A 21,209-nucleotide genomic window follows, 5' to 3' on the forward strand; every position below is an offset into this window, starting at 1 on the left:
AGAAAGAAAGAAAGAAGGAAAAAGCAACACAGGCCTTTTGAAATTCCCAGCTGTTGTAGACACAGAGAAGCAGCCATAACGGGGTAAATCTCTTCCACAGACTCTTGGCCCCATGTGTTAAGCCATTTCTCAGGGGTTATTCCTGGCTGGCTCAGTCAAAATCTCCTATCTGGATGGGGGCAGGCAAAGCCACTAGCACCTTCTCCATTCTCCCTGTAACTTGCACAGCATGTCTCAATACCTCAGAGGCTGTGAGAAGCAAGCCAGGCTCCAGCTCTTTCCTCTGCTTTCTCCACTAGAGCAATCAATAGCTCTAACTGTTTCAGATTAGAACAGTTAGAATGTGCTATTGCTGTGTGTAATTTATAAACAAATTAAATTAAAAAGCCATAAGAAATCAGCACCAGATACTTTCAAAGTAAGCTTTAACAATTTTAAATCTCGGAGGTCTGTCTGTCTGGAAGAATCACTTTGAGATAAGCCTTCAATATATACTTGCTAAACATACTGATGTTATTAAGAGATACCGTTAAAAAAAGGCAATACAAAATTTGACATCTGTTCAAGTGACTGTTTTTCTTCTTTAGGTTTTCAACATTCCAAACTTGAGAGTTTAGGGACACCAACCTAATCTATAATTCCTGAGCTTGACTTGACAGCAGTGCTCCTGTACCCTCACCCACAAGAGGCAAGGCCATGGCATAACTAAATTCCTTGAGGAACTAAAGATCTGAGGATATCAACAGACAGTTCTCCATTCATCCTGACGCCCTTCTGGGAAATCAAAAAATGATGCAAGAAACAAATATTCCTTACCTCTCTGGAGATCCCTTGGGTATTATAAAACCTCGGCCCCTTTGAAGAGCTTTGATAATTCATTGGAATAGGGTAGGAATAACATTATCTTCTTATTAGCTTTGATGGGTTTATTTTAAAGCCTTTAGAGCTTTAACTCATATTGATTCTCTTAACTCATCTAGTGATACAAAATCTTTCACCCAGGGACACAACTTTAAAACAGTCCACTTCAACCTGGTAGTGGTGATGCATACTTGTAATCCCAGTTCTTGGGAGGCTGAGACAGGAGGATCACAGGTGCATGGCTAGCCTCAGCTACTTAGTGAGGCCTTCCACAATTTAGTGAGACCTTGTTTCAAAATAACAAATAAAAAATAGGGATGGGGGGGTAGCTTGGAGATAGAATGCTCCTTAGATTCAATCCCCAGTACTGCAAAAATAAATAAAGTTCACCTTAAAAATATTTTTGAATGCTCACTTCTTTTTCTTTCTTTCTTTTTTAGTTTTGTGGTACTGAGTATTGTACCCAAGAGCATTCTACCTCTGAGCTACACCCCAGCCCTGTTCATTTTTTTATTTGGAAACAGGGTCTTGCTAAGTTGCTGAGAGTATTGCTATCAGCAACTGTCTCCGCCTCCCAGGTACTGGGATTACAGGCATGTGCCACCACATCCTGCTCTTATTTCATTTTCCTCTTAGCAGCTCTACTCTGAAAATTAAAAAGTAAACTGTCCCAATAATTCTCTGTAAAAACAGTCTCTCCCTCCCCCACACCACCATTCTTTTTTTTTCTATTTCCCAACATCTAAATAATAACCCTACAAATCTGAGAAATACTAACACTGTTTAGGAAGACTAAACATAAGGTATATATTTTTTTATGAGGAACACCTCTCACTCCCACAGGGTGCAGGCCACTCTGTCCTGCATGTTTGTAAAAACAAACTAGACTCTCACTTTTTCTAGTACTGACTAGGCCTGCAGACCTGACTTGGGGAGAATTTCCATAACCAGCTCCTAAAATAGAAAGAAACTCTCTTTTGAAAAAAAACCAAATAGATCATGTATCATTTAATATCTACCCATTCTACAAACTGTCCCACTTGTAAGTAGCTTCTCCCTGAGCTGGTAGCCACATGCCCTATTTCCTATTCACAAGTATCTGGCAACTTGGGAAAGGGAGCCAGCAGCATGATCCAGGAATTCACTCCGTATACATAAATTGCTATGTACAAATTACTGTGCACAAAAAGAAACAGCACTGGGTCTCCTACCTCACTCCATATAAAATTGGTGACCTCACCAAGAGGTCACTGCTTACTCAGAGGCACATTAAGCCAGCCCAAGGAGGAGATCTTCCTGGCAAGTGCAGCTGCCACCCACGACTCCAGTGAGGCCACTGAGGCACGTGCTCATTTACCTCACTTCCCTTGGCCTGACATGAGTGTTCTGTCCTCAGACTAGAAAGAACTCAAGAGAAAATGCACACACACACACACACACACACACCCCTGGCTATGTGAGAGACACCATAACTCACTCTAGAGAAGAGACATCTGTTCTAAAAGGAAGAAGCATGTAAAAACCCTTTAAAATCATACCCTAGCATTTAGCTGCTCTCTCCAAAACTCTTCTCTAGATTGCCTCATTTTTTTTTTTTTTTTTTTTTTGGTGGTGCGGTACCATGGATGGAACCCAGGGGTATTATACCTCCAAGCTACACCCCCATCCCTACTTTCTTAGTCTTTTTTTTTTTTTAAACAGGGTCTCACTGAGTTGTGAAGGGCCTCGCTAAGTAGCTGAGGCTGTCCATGAACTGCGATCCTCCAGTCCCCGCCTCCCAAATGCTGGGATTACAAGCGTGCGCCACCACGCCCGGAAGATTGCCTCATTTTAACTCCTGTCCATGGGCAGAGAAAACAGGCAGCTAAGACAGAGGAAATGTAAATAATTGCCTGGCTGGGCACTCGAATTATTAGGAAGTTTCAACTCCACTTTCTAGCTAGCCGCCAACATCTTTGTAGCATGGCTTCTGCATGTTTCTGCCCTGGTGGGGAAAGTCCTACATTCACACTCCAGCCTACCATTAGGAACTGCTCTGAGGCCTAGTCCGCTCCAACCACCCTTCTGGAGAAAAGGAAATGTTTTATTTTACCTGGGCTGACTAGTTAGAAAGCTATTTGCTGAAAAAAAAACAAGCTCCAGTCAGCCTTTTGCGAAGGACAGCAGTCACTAGGGCCTGGCCTTCAGTGTCAGGAGCGGGAGAAGCACAACAGTTTTCTAAGATCTGGGGCATGACGACCATCACAGGGCATTTGAGTTCAGTTTTAAAAATACAAAGGAGACGCCCCAAGATGTAACTTCAGCCCAAAGAATAGACAGAAATATCTTTTTTTTTTTTTAATAAAGGCAGCAACTGCAAATTCCTCCACTCAAAGGGTCTGCTCTATAACTCACAAGGGCTCAGGAAGAAGAGGCACACACAAACCTCTGCCTGGACCATCTCCACCACACTCACATTTCAAATACTTTTTTGGAATTTGTCAAAAGGAAATTCCAGGAAGTCATAGCATTAATAGCAAAAAAACAAAATCAGAGCCAGGCGTGGTAGCATACACTTGTAATCCTAGTACTTGGTAGGCTCAAACAGGAGGATTGCAGGTTCACAGCCAGCCTCAGCTACTTAGTGAGGCCCTCCGCAATTTCGTGAGACCCCGTTTCAAAATAAAAATTAAAAATAGGGTTGGGGGTGTATCTTGGAGGCAGAATGCCCTTGGATTCAATCCTCAATACAGAAAAAATAAAAAGCAACCGCCCCATGAAGAAAATGTTCACATTTGCAGCTACCTGAACAGTTAGAATCACCAAAAGGCAGAGTTCAATCCAACTTTAGCATTAACTGTAGTTGCAAATTTCAAACATCACTAAGGAGAAGGTTTCACTAAGTCACTTCCAGTATAGTGTCAGTATAGTCTAAGCCTTTTATTTCTTTAAATCAGCATACCTCATCCGCAATAGGTTCACTATGTATCACTGTCCAAAGACAAGAGAGGATTTAAAACTAACCAGGTACTGTCTAATGACCAAAGGTTAGTTTCACATTTTAGCTCTATCACTTTGAAATTTTGGGCTTCTCTCTCTCTCCCCACCACCAGTATACATGCATGCAGACAGCAGGTTAAATATATCCACAGATATATTTATAATATTTATATATTTATATATATATTTATATATTTATCCACTACAACCTGAAGAAAGAGGAAGCCATATACCATGAAACCTCTTATATACAGCGTCTTCTTTTGCTCACATTTCAGACTGCTATAGCTTTGTGTCATTTCAGAAAGCAAATCCTTTTAAAGAACAGATGGTAAAAAAGAGAAAGACTTCTTCCCCCAAAAAAGGATACTTCCATTCCACTATACTAATGCAGGCTCTTCGGATGGGGTTATTGAGTGATAAGCAGAAAAGGGCGCGGGCAGGTCGGCTGTTGGACGAGTTACCCTGTTTTTTGCTCTTGGCGTATTGCTGACGTTTTCTTTGGGAAAGAGATCCTACAGGTGGGGGTCCGGAGGTGCTCATAGTTTGGGCAGCCTTGGCCTGTCTAGCAGCATCAATTGCAGCTTGCCAGGACAGGACAGTTTGCTTGGAGCTATTCGGCTGAGAAGTTGGTCCTTCACCAGAAAGAGGGAGTCTGGTGCTTCTTGCATAGTTTGCCTCTGGAGAGAAGGAAAAAAAAAAAGAATTATTAAAATAAGGAGAAAAGAGAGAGAGAGAATCCAGTGTCGGGGGGTGGCAAGGTTGTCGCTCATCAATAACAAGGTGAATCAATCCTATGTTTCCATTTTGAACCACATGTCCTGTTTTTCAGAAGCAGGAATTTGATCAGGCAGAACAGTAAGAAAAGTCCATGGTCCTGTGCTCTGTCAATCACACAGGATCACTGCTGCACCACACCCAACCAGTTAGTACTTCGCATCATGTCTTTACAAGCAGGCTGTTAGTACCTTTCTTCTGACAAACTGAGGCCATTGTCACAATTATTCAAAATCTTTTCTGACTTTCAAAATCCATGTATCTCTTATGATTTAACAGATATATGCAACCGCTTTTCTCTAAAATAATTACATCATGAGAAAAAGGTAGTGCCAATAATTCAATAGCCTTAATCGTTTTCAGGGTGTTACTCCAACATCTTTTCACAATCATGAATGCATCCCCCCCAACATGGGGGGGGGGAGAATCCTTCACTGGCACTGGGCAATACCAAAAGCCCCATAATAAATATCTAGATTATACACTGACACTTCCTGTAAATGAAAATTCATGATGCTTGGGACTCATTTTCTTCACAAGCTTCCGAAAACAGAAAACATCTTTAGGGCGTTTTTGCATTTTAAATTGCAGCAGCAGCAGCCAAGCCTGCACCCCTACACCTAGGACAGACAGGCTGGATTATGCCAGGGATCTGGAGGCCTCAGCAAGAATCATCTCGGTGTAGCTAGCATCCAGGTTCACACAAGGCAGAACCAAGGGAGCTTCCCTGCGGAGCCCCCACCACTTGGAGGTCAAGCTCCCAGGCAGGTCTCCCAGGCACCTGCCTGCCTTAGGCCACATCCTCCTCGCTGAAGCAGAAGTCAACGTGAGAGACACGACGGAGAAATAGAGGGATCGGCATTTGCAAAACCAATTATTGCTAAGTAAAGAGTCAGAGAAGCACAGGTCTGCCGGCCCAGCCAGCCTGGGAAGGGAGCGAAAGAGGCAGACTGCAGACAATCGCAGCCCAGGGATGAGCCTTGCCAAGCTTCCCTTGGGGAGCGCTCACCCGGAAAGGCTTCGAGCCTAGCGGGGTTGGGGGGCGCCATTGATCTCCAAAGAGGGGGGCTGGTCAGGAGCCGCTTCAGCCTCCTTCGACCCAGCCCCGGCCCGCGTGGAAACTGCACGTGGTGCCCGAACCCGGGCTGAGGAGAGGAAGCCCACAGCGGCAGCGACTCCCTGGACATTGCTAGGTTACCGATGTGTGCGCTGGAGGCGCCTGGAGCCAGAATACACTCTCCACGCGACCCCCTTCCCCCGACTCTGCGACCCGGCCTCCCCCGCGGGAGGAGGGGTGTGCGCCTCCCCCGCGGGCGCGAAAGGTGAAAACAGGCAATCCTCGAATTTTCCCGGATGCCACCGGGGACCTTCTTCCCAGTCACCGAGGGGCGGAGGAGGAGGGGAAGGCAAGAAGAGGCTGCAGAGGGGGCTCCGGCTCAGACTAACGGCCCCCTCCCGCCATCGCTGGGGGCACTGGAGGAAAGTTGAGCCCGAGGACACTGAGCCCGGGCAGCGGCGCCGCACTCCACGTACCCAATGGCCGCCCCCACCCCGAAATGCAGAAGGAACGCGGACATCCAGGGCCCGAGGGGGGCACGGAGTGGCTGCCACGCACCGCCCCGGCGAGGGGCCGCCGAGCCCGAGCATCCTCGGCCCAGCCCTCGGCCCGCCCCGGGCAGGGCGCGGGGAGGACGCGCCGGCTCGGGCGCTCACCGTTCGCGCGGTCCGCTCGCTGCTGCCGCTGGTGCTGCATCTCTTTCATCATCATCATCATCATCATCCACGAGCATTGATTGGGCGCCTACTGTGTGCAGGGCACGGCGCGGAGCATGGGGGCGGGAGGAGCGTGCCAGGGGCCGCTAGGTAGGGGCCGCGGTCCTGCCCTGCCGCTCGCTCCGGCAGGGGGTGGGGAAGGACGGGGACAAATAACAGAAAATAGGGGTAGCCGGCAGAAACCGCTCGCCGCCCACGCTCCCTCCTTTTCCAAAAAAATGGAGCAAAATAAACTTTTGTAAAAAATAAAATCGGATGTATATATTATCCCGATAATATATACAGGTAATTTTTTGCTGCAAAGAAGATGGGCTTGGTCCGCTCCGCTAGCAGAGGCGCGCCGCGGAGACGCCGGCCCGGCCGCCGGGGCCGCTCGCAGCGCCCCCCATGCCGCCGCCGCCGCCGCGCTGCGCCGCCCGCCGCCCGCCGCCTCGCGACCGCGACCGCGACCGCCGCTCACATCCGGGCACGGAGCGCCGCCCGCCCGCCCCGCCCCGCGCCGCGCGCCGCCCGCCCGCCCGCCCGCCCGCGAGACCCCGGCCGCCGCCGCCGCGCGCCCGCCGGGGGAGGAGCCGCCGCCCTCCCGCCGCGCGCCGCGCACCTGGCCCCCGCCGCGCCCGGCGCAGGTGCCGCCCCGCGGCCTCGCCCTGCCGCGCCGGCCCGCGGCGCCCCGCTCCCCTGCGTCCTGCTGCAGGACGGGGAGGTCTCGCCAGGGCGCCCTGGGTGCCCCAGGTAACCGTGGCCAGTGTCACCGGCCCCCAGGGCGCCGCCTCCTCCCGGCCCCAGGGGTCTGGCGCGGCCGAGGCCGGGCGGCTCGCGCGCTCTCCCCACCCCCTCCTTCCCTCTTCTCCCTCTCTCCCTCTGTCCCCCTCTTCCTCCCCCTCACAGCCACCACGGCCACCCCCTCTAGCAAAGATCTTTCAAACCGCCAGTCTTGCTCAAGGGAATAGATGGTGCTGCAGAAACTGTTGACTTCGGTCAGGGAGCTGAGGAGTTTATTTTAGACATTCGCGGCCTCCTAATTGGGGTGAGGGAGGTTTGCAAAGGGCAACTCCCGCTAGAAGGGAAAATACCATATCTAAGTGGATGACTGATATTTTGCATTTAGCTTTGTGCTGGCTGTGCAGAAGGGTGTCTGTTTTGTTACTTTGCTGGATTCGATTTATTTGCCTTTGTTCAGATCTGCTTGTTCCTACAGCGTTTTTTTGAACGTTTGAGAACAGTGTCTATAAAGCTCAGCATGGATTAAGAAAATAAGTGTTTATGGGAAGGTGCTCCTGGCTCAAAGAAGACACACCGGGCATCCTCAATTGTGTGTGTTTGGGGGCCACCTGGGAAGAGTCAGTGGGGACCAGAAAGAAGACTCCAGGGGCCTTCCTGAAATTGGAAGAGCAGCTGTTGGGTAGGTATCCTCTGGACAAATCGGTGCCTTAGCCCTCTCTCAGCAATCTAGTGGAGGTAGAGAAGTGTGTATACATCTCTGTAAAGTGCAGAGAAGCTATAGCAAGTATGAGTAAAGTACGTGTGAGCCTCAGAGTTGAATTATAGTTGAGGGAATCTGAGACATCATCACAGAAGAGGGGGCTTTTTTTTTTTTTTTTTTTTTACAGATTGTTCAAAGCTGATGGGGAGTGAAGAATGGGTGGAACACATGGCCATCTTAGGGCACTGAAGCTATGCGGTATGACTCTGTAATGATGGGTGTAGGACATTGTGCATTTGTCAAAACCCATAGAAGTATGAACCCTAGCCGAGTGTGGTGGCACACACCTGTGAATACTAGTACTTGGGGAGTTGAGGAGGATGTAGTTTCAAAGTCAGCCTTAGCAAATTAGCAAGACTTTCACAATTTAAAAAAAAATAATATTAAATGGTGCTGTGGTGTAGCCCAGTGGCAGAGGGCCTCGTAGATCAATCTCCAGTACTACAAACCAAAACTGTGGATTTTTTCTAAAAAACTAGAACTGCTCTAAAAGGTCTCTTAAAAAATAGGTGAATAATTTCAGCAACTTAGTGAGACCCTGTTTCCAAATAAAATATAAAAAAGGTCTGGGAGTGTAGCCCGGAGAAAGCCTCTGGTTTCCACCCCCAGTACCACCAAAAAAAAAAAAAAAAAAAAAAATAGGTGAATAATTTTACGGGGCACAAATGGGGTAAAGAGGAATGAGCCTTGGAGACTAAAATGAAGGCAGGAAAGAGCCTGGAGTGGGGTGTGTCTGAAAAGAAGCGGAGGTTCAGGGAGGTCACCAGCCTGGGCTAGGGAAGGAAGAAGGCTGTAAAGGCCCCTCCAACCCAGGAGAAGACCAAATGCATCTTCTCTGTGGTGGGAGCCTGTGGCCGTGTTTTAACTGAGAGGTGATATGATTACATTGTGATTTGGGTGTTTGAGTTCTGTACTCCAACACTTAATGAGTGTAGAAGTTTTTACATTATATCTTTGCAGTATCTTCAACAAGGGCCTGTGTGTGTTTCTTGAAGGTCTTGATTCTACACAGCTCTGGATATTTTGGGCAGTTGGGGTAATTTATTTATTTATTTATTTTTGTGGTACTGGGGGTGGAACCCAGAGGCTTTCTACCTCTGGGCTATACTTCCAGACCTATTTTATGTTTTATTTGGAAACAGGGTCTCACTAAGTTGCTGAGATCCTCACGTAGTAGCTGAGGCTGGCTTCGAACCTGTGCGATCCTCCTGTCTCAGCCTCCCAAGCACAGGGATTACAAGCGTGCGCCACCAAGCCCAGCTCAGTTGGGGTAATTTAAATATCTATATTCCCAGGATAATGTGAATTAACTACTTACTGAGTAAATAGTAGCTAGTAAATTTTTTGTGTATATGGCACTGGAAATGGAACCAACAGGCAGTCTACCTCTGAGCTACATCCCCAGCCCTACTTAATCTGTATTTTGAAATGGTCTCACTAAGTTGCAGAGGGCCTCACTAAATAGCTGAGGCTGGCTGCAAACCTATGATCCTCCTGTCTCAGCCTCCCAAGTACTAGGATAACAGGCATGTGCCACCATATTAGCTACAGCTGTAGCTAATATTTTTAAAGGCTCCCTGCGTGCCACATCCATGTGCCACATGTTTTATAGGTATAGTTCATTTAATTCCCATAAGACTGTAAGACAGGTACCATCAACACTCCATTTACAAATGACAAAACCAAGACACCCAGAAGCTGAGTAACTTGCTCCAAACCACACACAGTTACTCAGTGGCTGAGGTGATATGTGAAAAAGGCTAACCTAAAAGAGCCCAGCCGCCAACAGCCGCGTGCCAAGACCCAGGTGTGTCGCTAAGGCTCTATGGCGCCATCTTACTCTCTGTGCCTTGTAATAGAAAAGACTCCCATTTAAGGGCAGAGCTAACTGTGAATCTCAATATTATGTACAATCTGAATGCAAAAATAAAATTTTTTAAATAAAAGCACAGAGCTGGTGTTCTAGATGTGGTTACCTGCATGGACTCCAGGCCAGAGACTGACCATATCACACCCCAGTGGTGAGCCAGATGCCTCCTCTCTCACAAATCACACATCTGATAGAAAATACCATCTCGCTTCCAGCACTTCCACATCCAACCTAAACTTCCCCGACTGGCTTTCAGCCTTATCCTTCCGCTGTTTCACCTTCACCGTGGTCAGCAGTCTCCTCATTAGGCAGTGAACATGCTGTGCTCATTTCTGCCTCTGTCTTGGCTCTCCTTTACTCACTGACCTGAAATCCCTGCCTTTCTGACCTCTAGCTAAACCCTCCCTCTTAGCAAGCCACTACCAAGTCGCTGCCTCCTCCCTGAAGCCTTCTGTGATTGCCCCCAGCCACTAAATACACATGTACCTCCCACTCCCACCTCCCCTTCCTTATATGTTTATTCCTTTGGTTAGGTGCCTACCTGTATCCTGTTTGCTTTCTGGCTATGAATCTTGTCTCTCCAACCATAGTGCATAACCTTAAAAATGAATCATCTCATTAGCCCCCTCCTTGAACTGCCAAGTATTATGCCCACAGCAGGCACTAAATATTCTGATTAATCTGTAAGTAATCACAAAAGTTCACAGGTAACACTCAAAATTATCAGCAATATTTACCAAAATTCCATGAAGTTTATAGTAGCACACTTGGCCCTTAGATGGTAAAACTATAAAACAGAAAAGTAGGTCCTTCATATACCAGGAATTCTAGTTAAAGAAGACAAACAGATCCTGAAGGCTGTGTGCAGGATATGTCCGTGAACATACTAAGATGAGGGCACACATCTGAGTCCATGAGTCTCTCCACCCACAGACTGGTGCTGAGAGGGTAGCCCTGACCCACTAACCACCAAAGCAGAAGACAGAGTGTGGGAACATGTGTTCTAGATAGAGGAATGGCATATGCAAAACCATGAACACATGCAGAAATCAGTAAGTAGGCAGGCTGGGATCTAGGGGTGCTTAGGAGGCAGGATTGGGAAAAAGTCTCTATGGCCTGGCTCACCCAAACTAGGTGTTTTACCATGCAGTCCTTTAAAAAAAAAAAAAAAAACTAAGGATTGACACCAATGTCATCCTAACTCTGCCTTACACCCCACAGCCCTATTTTATCTTTTATTTCAAAGCAAAATCTCACTAAGTTGCCCAGGCTGACCTCAAACCAATGATCCTTCTATCTCCACCTCCCAAGTACTGGGATTATAGGCATGTGCCATCAAGCCCGGCTTCTCAAACTTTTTGGTTTCTGAACCCCTTAATACTCAACAGTTATAATAGACCCTGAAGAGCTTTTGCTATGTAGATTTTTATCTACTGACATTTACTATATTCAAAATTCTAACAGAACATTAAAAAACCATTTATAATTCACTTTAAAATAGTAACATGCTCATTACATGTTAACCTACTTTTTTATAAAAAGTAACTATTTTCCAGATTAAACTAGGGGGGAAGAGTGGCATTCTTTTTTACAAGTCTCTTTACTGTCTGGTGGAAAAGAAGACAGCTTAGATCCTCATATCTGCGTCTGCATTCAATTCATAGTGATAGACTGTTTGGTTAAAGAGTCTGATGAATATCCAGCCCCACACAGATATGTAGTTGGAACAGGGAGGACTGCCTTAATAGCCTTTTTTAGATAACTGTGAATATTATTCTTTGCTATGCACCAAAAACTGAATTTTAAAGACTAGTTGAAATGTAGAATTTGAAACCATATCAGTGAACCTTTTTATACATTGTTACATTACAGTCTATCAATCGAAACTACAGTTTGAAAAAGTATTTTCCCAATGCATTCTTTGGTAATGTCATACATTGGTCACTTGGAAAATATTGGGTGACTGAGTCACACAGATTTTCCAAATGTTAACACATTTTATTATACAATATAAGAAAACAAATTCATTTTTATCACCACCAATCTCATCAGAAAGTCTTCAAGTATTGGAAAGCTTTCAGGTGCTCCATGGTAGATAGAAGTTTTTCAAGATTCTAATTTTTACTTGAAAGCTCAAATTTTATAGTTGGCACAAATATTGTCAAGTTTTTTCTTTGAAGTAACTAGTTTGCTTTCATTTTCAAGAAAATACCTGCCAAATACTTAGGTCTGAATAACTATGGTGTGTCAAAAATGATGTTGCATAAAAAAATAACCCATCAGCTTCCTGCTTTAAACCATCCCACAAGTAGAAAGTCATTGCAGGCAGCAGCAATGTTTCATGTATTTGTACCAATTTTTTACCCAGAATACTAAAAAGACATCTATACAGCTGGGCACAGTACTTAGTACCTGGGAGGCTGAGACAGGAGGATGCAAGTTTGAGGCCAGCCTCAGCAATTTAGCAAGGCCCTCAGCAACTTAGACCCTGTTTCAAAATAAAATAGGGCTGGGAATGTAGCTCAGAGGCAGAATGCCACTGGATTCAACCCCTAGTGCCAAAAGAAAAATAAATAAATAAAAGACATCTATGTAAGGGTTGAGATGTAATAAAATTGCTAATTTTCACTACTTTATCAAGGAGACTCGGGTAAAAAACAGGTTTTGTTTTTTTTATTTGTGTGTTGTGTGTTGGTGTTGTGAGTGCATAACAGAACAATGAGTGTTCACCAGTACACTTTAGTGTACTGCCTTGATACATGCTAAGACACCAGCAGTTTTAAACACTGTTGGTTGTATACCTTCAATGCAAATATCAAAGCTGTAGAAAAGGCAAATAATTCATAGTGTAACTATGAAAATAGTCCTAACCTCAAAGACCCCTTGAGAAGGTCTTATGGTCCTGCAGGCAGTCACCAGATACAGCTCAGAATGCCCAAATATTGCACAGGACATGCTTATACTAAAAAGAAATTTGTTATTTATTTGAAATTCAAATTTAACTAGGTTTCTTGATTTTTATCTGCTACAACTGGCAACCTTACTTCTTGGAGTACATAGGCCACTCTTTGAAAACACCTGTTTAGGAGGCGTTGTGCCATTTTTGAGCAGAGAAATGTCAGAGTTGTGCTTCATGAAAATAACCCCAGTGAGCAAGATAGATCAGAGGGTAGAAAGATTTGTAGGGTGCAGGAAGGCCTGATGGGTCAATTAAGAAGATGTCACTTACTAGCTGTAGTTGTGGGGAAGAGTAATGCTATTCTGAAATTGAGTAGGGAAGCCCTGCAGAAGGTAGCTCCAGGCTTAGTGACTCCCTTATCTCCTGGTGCTACTAGCCATACTCCCTTTACCCACCCTCACCACCATCAGAACTGCTCAGTGAGAACCAACTTCTTCCCAAACCAGCAAAATTTCACGTCCTTCCTCTGGCTTTGGCATGACTGCAAGTACGGTCCAGCTGGTCTTTATCCTTCATCAAGTAACTGTTCACTTGAAGAGCAGAATTTGTATTTCTCATCAAAGTAATTCCAGTTCCTTCGACTAGTTCTTTCCCATCTCCCTTGACCCAATTCTTAATTCTTATCCACCATTCTTTGTTACACCAAATCCACATCCCCAGCTGGGAAATCCTGACAGAGTCTGATATGTTCAGTCCACACCCCATTTTCCATGCTGACTGAGGAAAGGGAGCAAGTCATAAAGTTTCCCATCTGTGAAATGAGTGCTTCTAACGTGATTTCTAAGGGTTCCTCACATTCTTTTTTCTACTTCATGCTTCTCACTTTATTTTTTATTGGTGCATTGTAATCATACATCTTGATGAAATTCAGTTAGAGGCATTTATGTACACAGCACTCATTGAGCCCTCCCCCAGTGCCCACCCCACTCTCTCTCCCTCCCCACCTTCCGGTGCTCAACACAATGATTGGCTTTGATAAGTTTGAGTACACACATCATGTCCATTAAAGTGTTTCCCTCTTCAAGTCTTCCTCCCTCCTCCCGTCTCAGGTCGCCTCCTTCACTAAGGTTTCTCCTCTTTGTCTCAAGTCCCTCCTGTGTCCCAGTTTCTCCCTAGCTTCTGCATATGAGGGAGAACATCTGACCTTTCACTTTTGTGACTGACTAATCTCAGTATAATATTCTCCAGTTCCATCCATTTCCCTGCAAATGACATAATTTTGTTCTTCATGGCTGAGTAGAATTCCATTATGTATATATCCCATAATTTTGTAATCTATCTGTCTGTTGATGGACACCTATAAACACAGACATGCATGCATTACTGTGGTAGTCTGGTTTCCATTCTTTTGGCTAGAAACCCAGGAGTGGTATAGCTAGTCTTAAGGTAAATTCATTCCCATTCTTCTTAGGATCTTCTGCACTGTTTTCCAAAGTACTTGCACTAATTTGCAATCCCATCAACAATGTATCAGAGTTCCTACTTCTCCATATTCTTGCCAGCATTTATTATTTTTGTTTTTGTTTTTGTTTGTTTGCGGATCTAGGGATAAAACCCAGGGACATCTGACCTCCAAACTATAGCCCCTGCCCTATATTTTTATTCTTTATTTCGAAATAGGGTCTCACTAAGTTGCAGAGGGCCTCACTAAGTAGCTGAGGTTGTCCGCGAACCAGGATCCTCTGGTCTCAGCCTCCCAAATGCTGGGATTACAAGCATGCACCACCATGCCTGGCAGTGTTGTTTGTGTTTTTAATGATTCCCATTCTAATTGGGGTTAGGTGAAATCTCAGGGTATCTTTGATTTGCATCTCTCTAATTGCTAATGAATTAAACGTTTTTTTCATATATTTATTGGCCATTTGATGTCTTTTGTGAAGGAATTGTGGTGCTTTCTGCATGGTCCTTATTGCTGAGAACTATTTTGGCTGCTCTTGGTCTTTTGTTGTTTCATATTAATTTAAAGACTGCTTTCTCTAGATCTGTCGAGAATGGCCATGGTATTTTAATAGGAATTGAATTGAATATGTAGATCATTTTTGGCCATTTTGATTATATTTATTTTGTACATTCCAAGAGCACAGAAGAAACTTTTATCTTCTAAGATCTTCAATTTCTTTCTTTAATGTTTTATAATTTTCATTGTAGAGGGCTTTTACCTCCTTAGTTAGATTTGTTCTTAAGGAGTTTATTATTTTTGAGAGTATTGTGAATGAAAATGTTTTCTGGATTTCTTTTTCAGTGAATTTATGGTTTGCATATAGAAAAGCTTCTGATTTTTTAGACTGATTTTGTATCCAGACACTTTGCTGAATTTGTTAATAAGCTCTAAAAGTATTTTGATTGCAATTTTGGGGTCTTCTAAGTATAGATCAAGTCATCTGCAAACAGAGATAGCTTCTATTCTTCTTTTTCTATTTGTACTCCTTCAATTTTTCTTTCTCTTGCCTGATTGCTCTGGCTAGTCTTAAATACTATACTGAAAAGGAGTGGTGATAGTAGGCATCCTTATCTTGTTCCTGATTTTAAAGGGAACTCTCAGTAGTTTTTCTCCATTCAATATGATGTTGGCTGTGGGCCTATTGTATATTGCCTTTATGATATTAAGGTAAGTTCCTTCTATTCTCTTTTTAACATAAATGGGTATTGATTTTGTCAAATGCTTTTTCAACATCTATTGAGATGATCATGTGTTTTTGTCCTTAGTTCTGTTTATGTGGTAAATTGTATGGATTGTTTTTCATATGTTGAACAAGCATTGCATCCCTGGGATGAACTCAGCTTGGTCATGGTGTAGAATTTTCTTGATATGGTTTTGAATGTGCATTGGACTTAGTATTTTGTTTAGAAGTTTTGCATCTGAGTTCATCAATGATACTTGGTCTATAATTTTTTTCTCTTGAACTGTCTTTGGTTTTGTTATTATTGTTAAACTGGCTTCAGAGAATGTGTTTTGGAAAGTCATCTCATTCTATTTCATGGAATAGATGGAGAAGTATTGGCATTCGATCTTCTATAAAAGTTTTATAAAATTGGGCTGGGAAACCATCTGGACCTGGGCTTTTTCTTTAATGGTAGGCTCTTTATTGTTGTTTCAATCTCTTCAATTGCTATTGGTTGGTTTAACTTTTCTATATCTTCTCAATTCAATTTAGGAAGTCTGTATGTTTCTAGAAATTTGTCAGTTTCTTCTAGATTTTCCATTTTGTTGGAGTATAGTTTTTCAAAGTAGTTTCTGAGCAAGGCGTGGTGGTGCACGCTTGTAATCCCCATGCTTGGGAGGCAGAGACAGGAGGATTGATTGCGCAGGTTCGAAGCCAGACGTGCACGCTGGCTTAGGAGACCCTGTTTCCAAATAAAAATGTAAAAATAGGTCTGGGAGTGTAGCCCAGAGGTAGAAGGGCTTCCAGGAACCCCAGTACCACCAAAAAAAAAAAAGTAGTTTCTGATGATTCATCCTCTAGATTTTTATTCTGTCCGTGGTAATGTCACCTTTTTGTCTCTGAGTAATTTGGGTTCATTCATATTCTCTTTTCTCTTTCTCTCTCTCTCTCTCCCTCCCTCCCTCCCTCCCTCCCTCCCTCCCTCTCACAGCTAAGTTAGCAAATTATTTATCTATCTTGTTTATTTTTTTGAGAAACTAGGTTTTGGTTTTGTTGATGTTTTTGTATTGCTTTTTTGTTCTCTATTTCATTGATTTCTTCACTGATTATAATGATTTCCTTTCTTCTAGTAGCTTTGGGATTAGACTGTTCCTGCTTTTCAAGGGCTTTGGGATGTGTCATTAGGTTGTGTATTTGATGATTTTCTGTTTTTCTTATGTGTGCAACCCTTCAAAGTGTCCCAATACTTGGGAGGCCCTCTGCAACCTAGTGAGACCCTGTTTCAAAATAAAAAATAAAATAGAATTGGAGGTATAGCTCAGAGGTAGAATACCTCTGGGTTCAATCCTCCAGTACAAGAATTTTAAAAAGAAAAGGAAAAAGCCGAGCATGGTGGCTCACGCTTATAATCCCCGTGATTGGGAGGCGGCGGAGACAGGAGACAGCTGCTCTGGCTTAAGAGACCATGTTTCCAAATAAAAATATAAAATAGGTCTGGAAGTGTACCCCAGAGTTAGAAGGGCTTCCAGGAACCCCAGTACGACAAAAAAAAAAAAAAAAAAAGCAAAGAAAGAAAAGAGACATATTAGGATATCTATATACTCGCTCCACAAAATATTTTGACCTCCTTCAAAATAGACCATATCTACTTCTGGAAAGATGGCAACCGAGAAAAGCGGGGCTTAAGAGCCCCGCTAACAACCAATCTCCATTACCACAAAATCAGCGCCTTTCATAGCCAGAAAACACCATCACAAGAGAAACAAAAAAATCACCAGGCTCCAGAGAGAAAGCGGACTGAGAACAGAGCTCAGAGCCACAGAGGAGATACACCGGCCTCACACCCGAGGATGCAGCAGCAGCGCCATACTGCCGGCGGCAACGGCGAGTTCACCGGACGGCTACAGCAAGCCGAAGTGAGCTGCAGCGAAACAGCCAGACAGGATTTCTCGGCGCAGGGAACATCTAAAGCTCCCAGTGGCTGAGCTCAGCACACGCTGCAGGGACTCAGAGCGGATCTCAAAACCAGAGAAGAAAAAATACGCCAGCCTCACGGCCGAGGGCATAGCAGTGGCACCATATTGCCACCGGTGGCAGCAGTGAATTCACCGAGTCCAGTACAGCTACATCTGCGTACTCAAGAACGGTGAGTAAAATTGTGGGCCACAGAGGAGAAATCCCAGTACTGTACTCCCTGGGACTTGACCCAGTGGGGGAATGGCGGTGGCAGAGATATCACACCATAGGAGAACGTGCAACCTGGCACCCCCCATAGTCTAAAGCAGCCTCTATCGACTCCCTGGGTCGGAGACTCTGTGATACAACCCAGTAAAGGAGTAGTGGGGTCAGAGATACTACAGACTCGAGATCCAGAACACCTTAAGTGAAGTCATAGTGACCCAAGGGAAGAACCCAGAGAAGGCACAAACATCCGAAATCATGGGAAAGAGGAATAACACTGGAGCAATGCATGCCCACAACCCTACAACATCAGAACCCGATAAAACAGAAAATCAGAGATTTCTAGAAGATCAAATCAGGAAAATAACTGTAGAAATAATAGAGGTGCTTCGAAAAGAACTCAGAGAGAGCCAAAAAGAGATAAAGGATGCAATTAATGAAGTAAAGGCCTCAATTCAAAGCACAAACAACCGATTAGACCACATGGAGAACAGAATCTCGCTCTTAGAAGATGATCATTCCAAAAATGAACGCATAGTTTCTAACCTAGAAAAAAATATCCAACAGCAGGAATCTGACATTGAAGAAATATGGGCCCATTTTAAGAGAGCTAACCTAAGAATAATTGGAATAGAGGAGGGAAAAGAAAGTGAAACCAAAGGAATCAACAATCTCTTCAAGGAAGTAATAGCAGAAAATTTTCCAAATATAGAGCAAGAGGTTGATACACAGGTCCAGGAAACTTATAGAACTCCTTTTAGACAGGATCGGAGAAGAGGATTCCCCACGCCACATAATTGTCAAAATGACCAATGTGGAAGTCAAACAGAGAATCTTAAAGGCAACAAAAACAAACGACCAAGTGATATTCAGAGGCAAACCAATTAGAATCACTCCAGACTTCCCAAACCAAGTCATGAGAGCCAGAAGGGCTTGGAGTAACATATTCCAAATTCTGAAAGAAAACAACTTCCAGCCAAAAATTTCCTACCCAGCAAAACTTTCTATCAAATTAGATGGAGAAATAAGAAGTTTCCATGACAAACAGAAACTGAAGGAATTTATGTCTTCAAAACCAGCGCTAGAGAAAATACTCAAAGAGATTAACTACAAAGAAGAAATAGGTAACACTCACCAGAACCAGAGAAACAAGATTTTCCATCCAACAGACAACTAAGATTGGTTATCTGTGGAGATTCATTATTTATGTTACTCTTTAACCTATCTCTAAATGGTATTGTTTGCCTTTATTGTTGTTAATTTTTAGGATTTCTAGTTGGAATATTAATATACCTTCAGATATAGCATTTGGAAATATTTTATCCAATTCTATTAGTAACTTTTAACTCTGTTTACATTGTCTTTGGATATACAATATTTTTTTATTTTTTAGGGAGTTTGTATACTCTTCTGTTGCCTGTGCCATTGAAATCATATCCAAGAAATCACTGCCAATTTCAATGTTGTGAGGTTTTATGACCCAGATTTTCTTCTAAAAGTTTATAGTCTTAAGATTTATATTTAGTTCTTTTATCTATTTTGAGTTAATATTTGTATATGGGATTAGGTAAGGGTCCAATTTTATTCTTTTCCATGTAAGTATTATTTTTCAACAATATTTAGTTAAAAGATTATTATTTCCACCACCAAATGTTCGTGGGAACCTTGTCAAAAATAACTTGACAATATAGGGAAGAATTTAGCTCTAGGCTTTTATTTAACTCCAGTGGTTTATATATCTGCCTTTAGAACAGTACTACACTGTTTCAATTATTGTAGCTTTATATGGTTTGAAATCAGAAAATATATATCTTCTAGCTTTGTTCTTTGTCAAGATCGTTTTGGGTATCTAGAATCAATATTCCGTATTAGGATAGTTTTTTTTTTCTGAAAAATAAATATATAAATATATGATAGTTTCACCTAAAAAAAATAGAAAAAAAATATTCTCTGGTAAGAAAGAAAGCAAAAAGAAATATTGAAATGTTATCTTTAAGTCATCAAAAGCTTGGTATCAGACAAATGAAACTGTTATGTGAGATTATCATTTTTAATTTTGGATAAATTGCTATAATACTAGATGTCAAACACTAAGCCAAGCATAGGAAGGGGGAATGGGGTGGGGATCGGGTAGGGGCTGACTGGACGATGTGTGCATGTATGTCTACAAAAGTTTGTATCCCACTATGATGCATGAATACAGTGCACCAATAAAAAAAATAGACCATATCCTGGGTCAGATTATAATGGAACAATATTAGAAATGAACAATAAGAAGATCCAGAGGAATTACCTAATAAATGGAGACAATACCACTTTGCTGAGTGAGGACTGGATCATAGATGAAATAAGGGGAGAAATTAAAAATTCATAGAAACACCAGAAAGTGTATATACAAAAATTAATTTCATGTTTAGACTTGAGTCCCATCCCCAAGATATCTCATTATTTATATGCAAATATTACAAAATCTGAAAAATCCAAAATCTTAAAACACTTCTTTCTTTTTTTCTTTTTTTTTTTTTTTTTTTTGGTGGTACTGGGGGTGGAACCCAGAGGCTTTCTATATCTGGGCTATACTCCCAGGCCCATTTTATATTTTATTTGGAAACAGGGTTTCACTAAGTTGCTGAGAGCCTCACTAAGTAGCTGAGGCTGGCTTCAAACCTGCGCAATCCTCCTGTCTCAGCCTCCCAAGCACAGGGATTACAAGCATGTGCCACCATGCCTGGCTTCACTTCTCCCATGTTTATAAGATATACTCGATTTGCATGTGCATGCCTGTGTATGTGTCTGTTAATAGCAAAATGAGGAGCATAGCTAAAAATTTTAAGAAATAATTTCTTCTGAGGAATAGACTAAATATGTGATTGGCAATGACTATAGTTTTCATAAGTCTTTTAAACCACTATTTAACTTTTTAATGTATATTCATTTATTATTGTGTTAAAGTGTTTTAAAGAATATCAGAAGACGTAGAGAACACTGTTTTGGGGGGGGTTTTTGGTTTTTTTTGTGTGTGTGTGGTACTGGGGATGGATCCCAGGGGCCTTCTACCTCCGGGATACACTCCCAGACCTATTTTATATTTTATTTGGAAACAGGGTCTCACTAAGTAGCTGAGGCTGGCTTTGAGCCTGCACAATCCTCCTGTCTCAGCCTCCCAAGTGCGGGGATTACAAGCGTACACCACCATGCCCGGCTAAAAGAACACTATTTTTTCTCTAACTTTTAACAAAGAAAAACATGGCCTAGCCTTGCATAAACACTATACATTTCCATTGCCTACCTGGTATAAATCATTGTCATGTGCTATCACTATGAGGTAAGAGAGATTAATTTAAGCAGTCCTTGGAATTTTATAAAAAAGAAAAAATACTGGAGTTCAGAAGATAAATAATATAGATGACCCTGATTTAATCTTAGCCTAAGTGGCATGGATAGGCAGTGCAGTAGGTATTGAGACATTGGGCTCTAAGGACAGGACAGACTGGAGAAGGCATTGGTGAGGGCAGGGCTCTTATCTTGGAGCTAGAGATAAGAGCTAGTGTCTATGTCTTGTTTATTAGCACACTAAGATTCTTTGCAACCTCAGGTGTCTTATCCCCACTCTCACCTGCCAACTCTATTGCATTCTACATAAAGGGTATATTCTAGTGCACCCTTTCCTGTGTTCCAGTGTGCCAGCTAGTTCATTTCAGAGCCCTATCACTGATAAAGATA

General features: G+C 43.1%; 1 protein-coding gene across 5 annotated transcripts in view; it reads right to left on the minus strand.

Moving 5' to 3' along the window:
* The window catches only part of CACNA1D (calcium voltage-gated channel subunit alpha1 D), a gene marked incomplete at both ends in the record, with an annotated part of 454,266 nt that overhangs the window by 335,150 nt on the left and 97,907 nt on the right, over positions 1 to 21,209 (minus strand). For 4 of the 5 annotated variants that reach the window (XM_080715696.1, XM_080715694.1, XM_080715697.1 and 1 more), the window contains 2 exons: positions 4,211 to 4,520; positions 6,331 to 6,397. In XM_080715696.1, the coding sequence (XP_080571822.1) occupies positions 4,211 to 4,520; positions 6,331 to 6,397 (377 nt within the window). Of the gene's footprint in view, positions 1 to 4,210; positions 4,521 to 6,330; positions 6,398 to 21,209 lie in introns of those variants that run through there. The other variant, XM_080715698.1, reaches the window with a different exon arrangement.

The sequence above is a fragment of the Muscardinus avellanarius genome, assembly GCF_963383645.1.
Source record: "Muscardinus avellanarius genome assembly, chromosome: 18".
NCBI lineage: Eukaryota > Metazoa > Chordata > Mammalia > Rodentia > Gliridae > Muscardinus > Muscardinus avellanarius.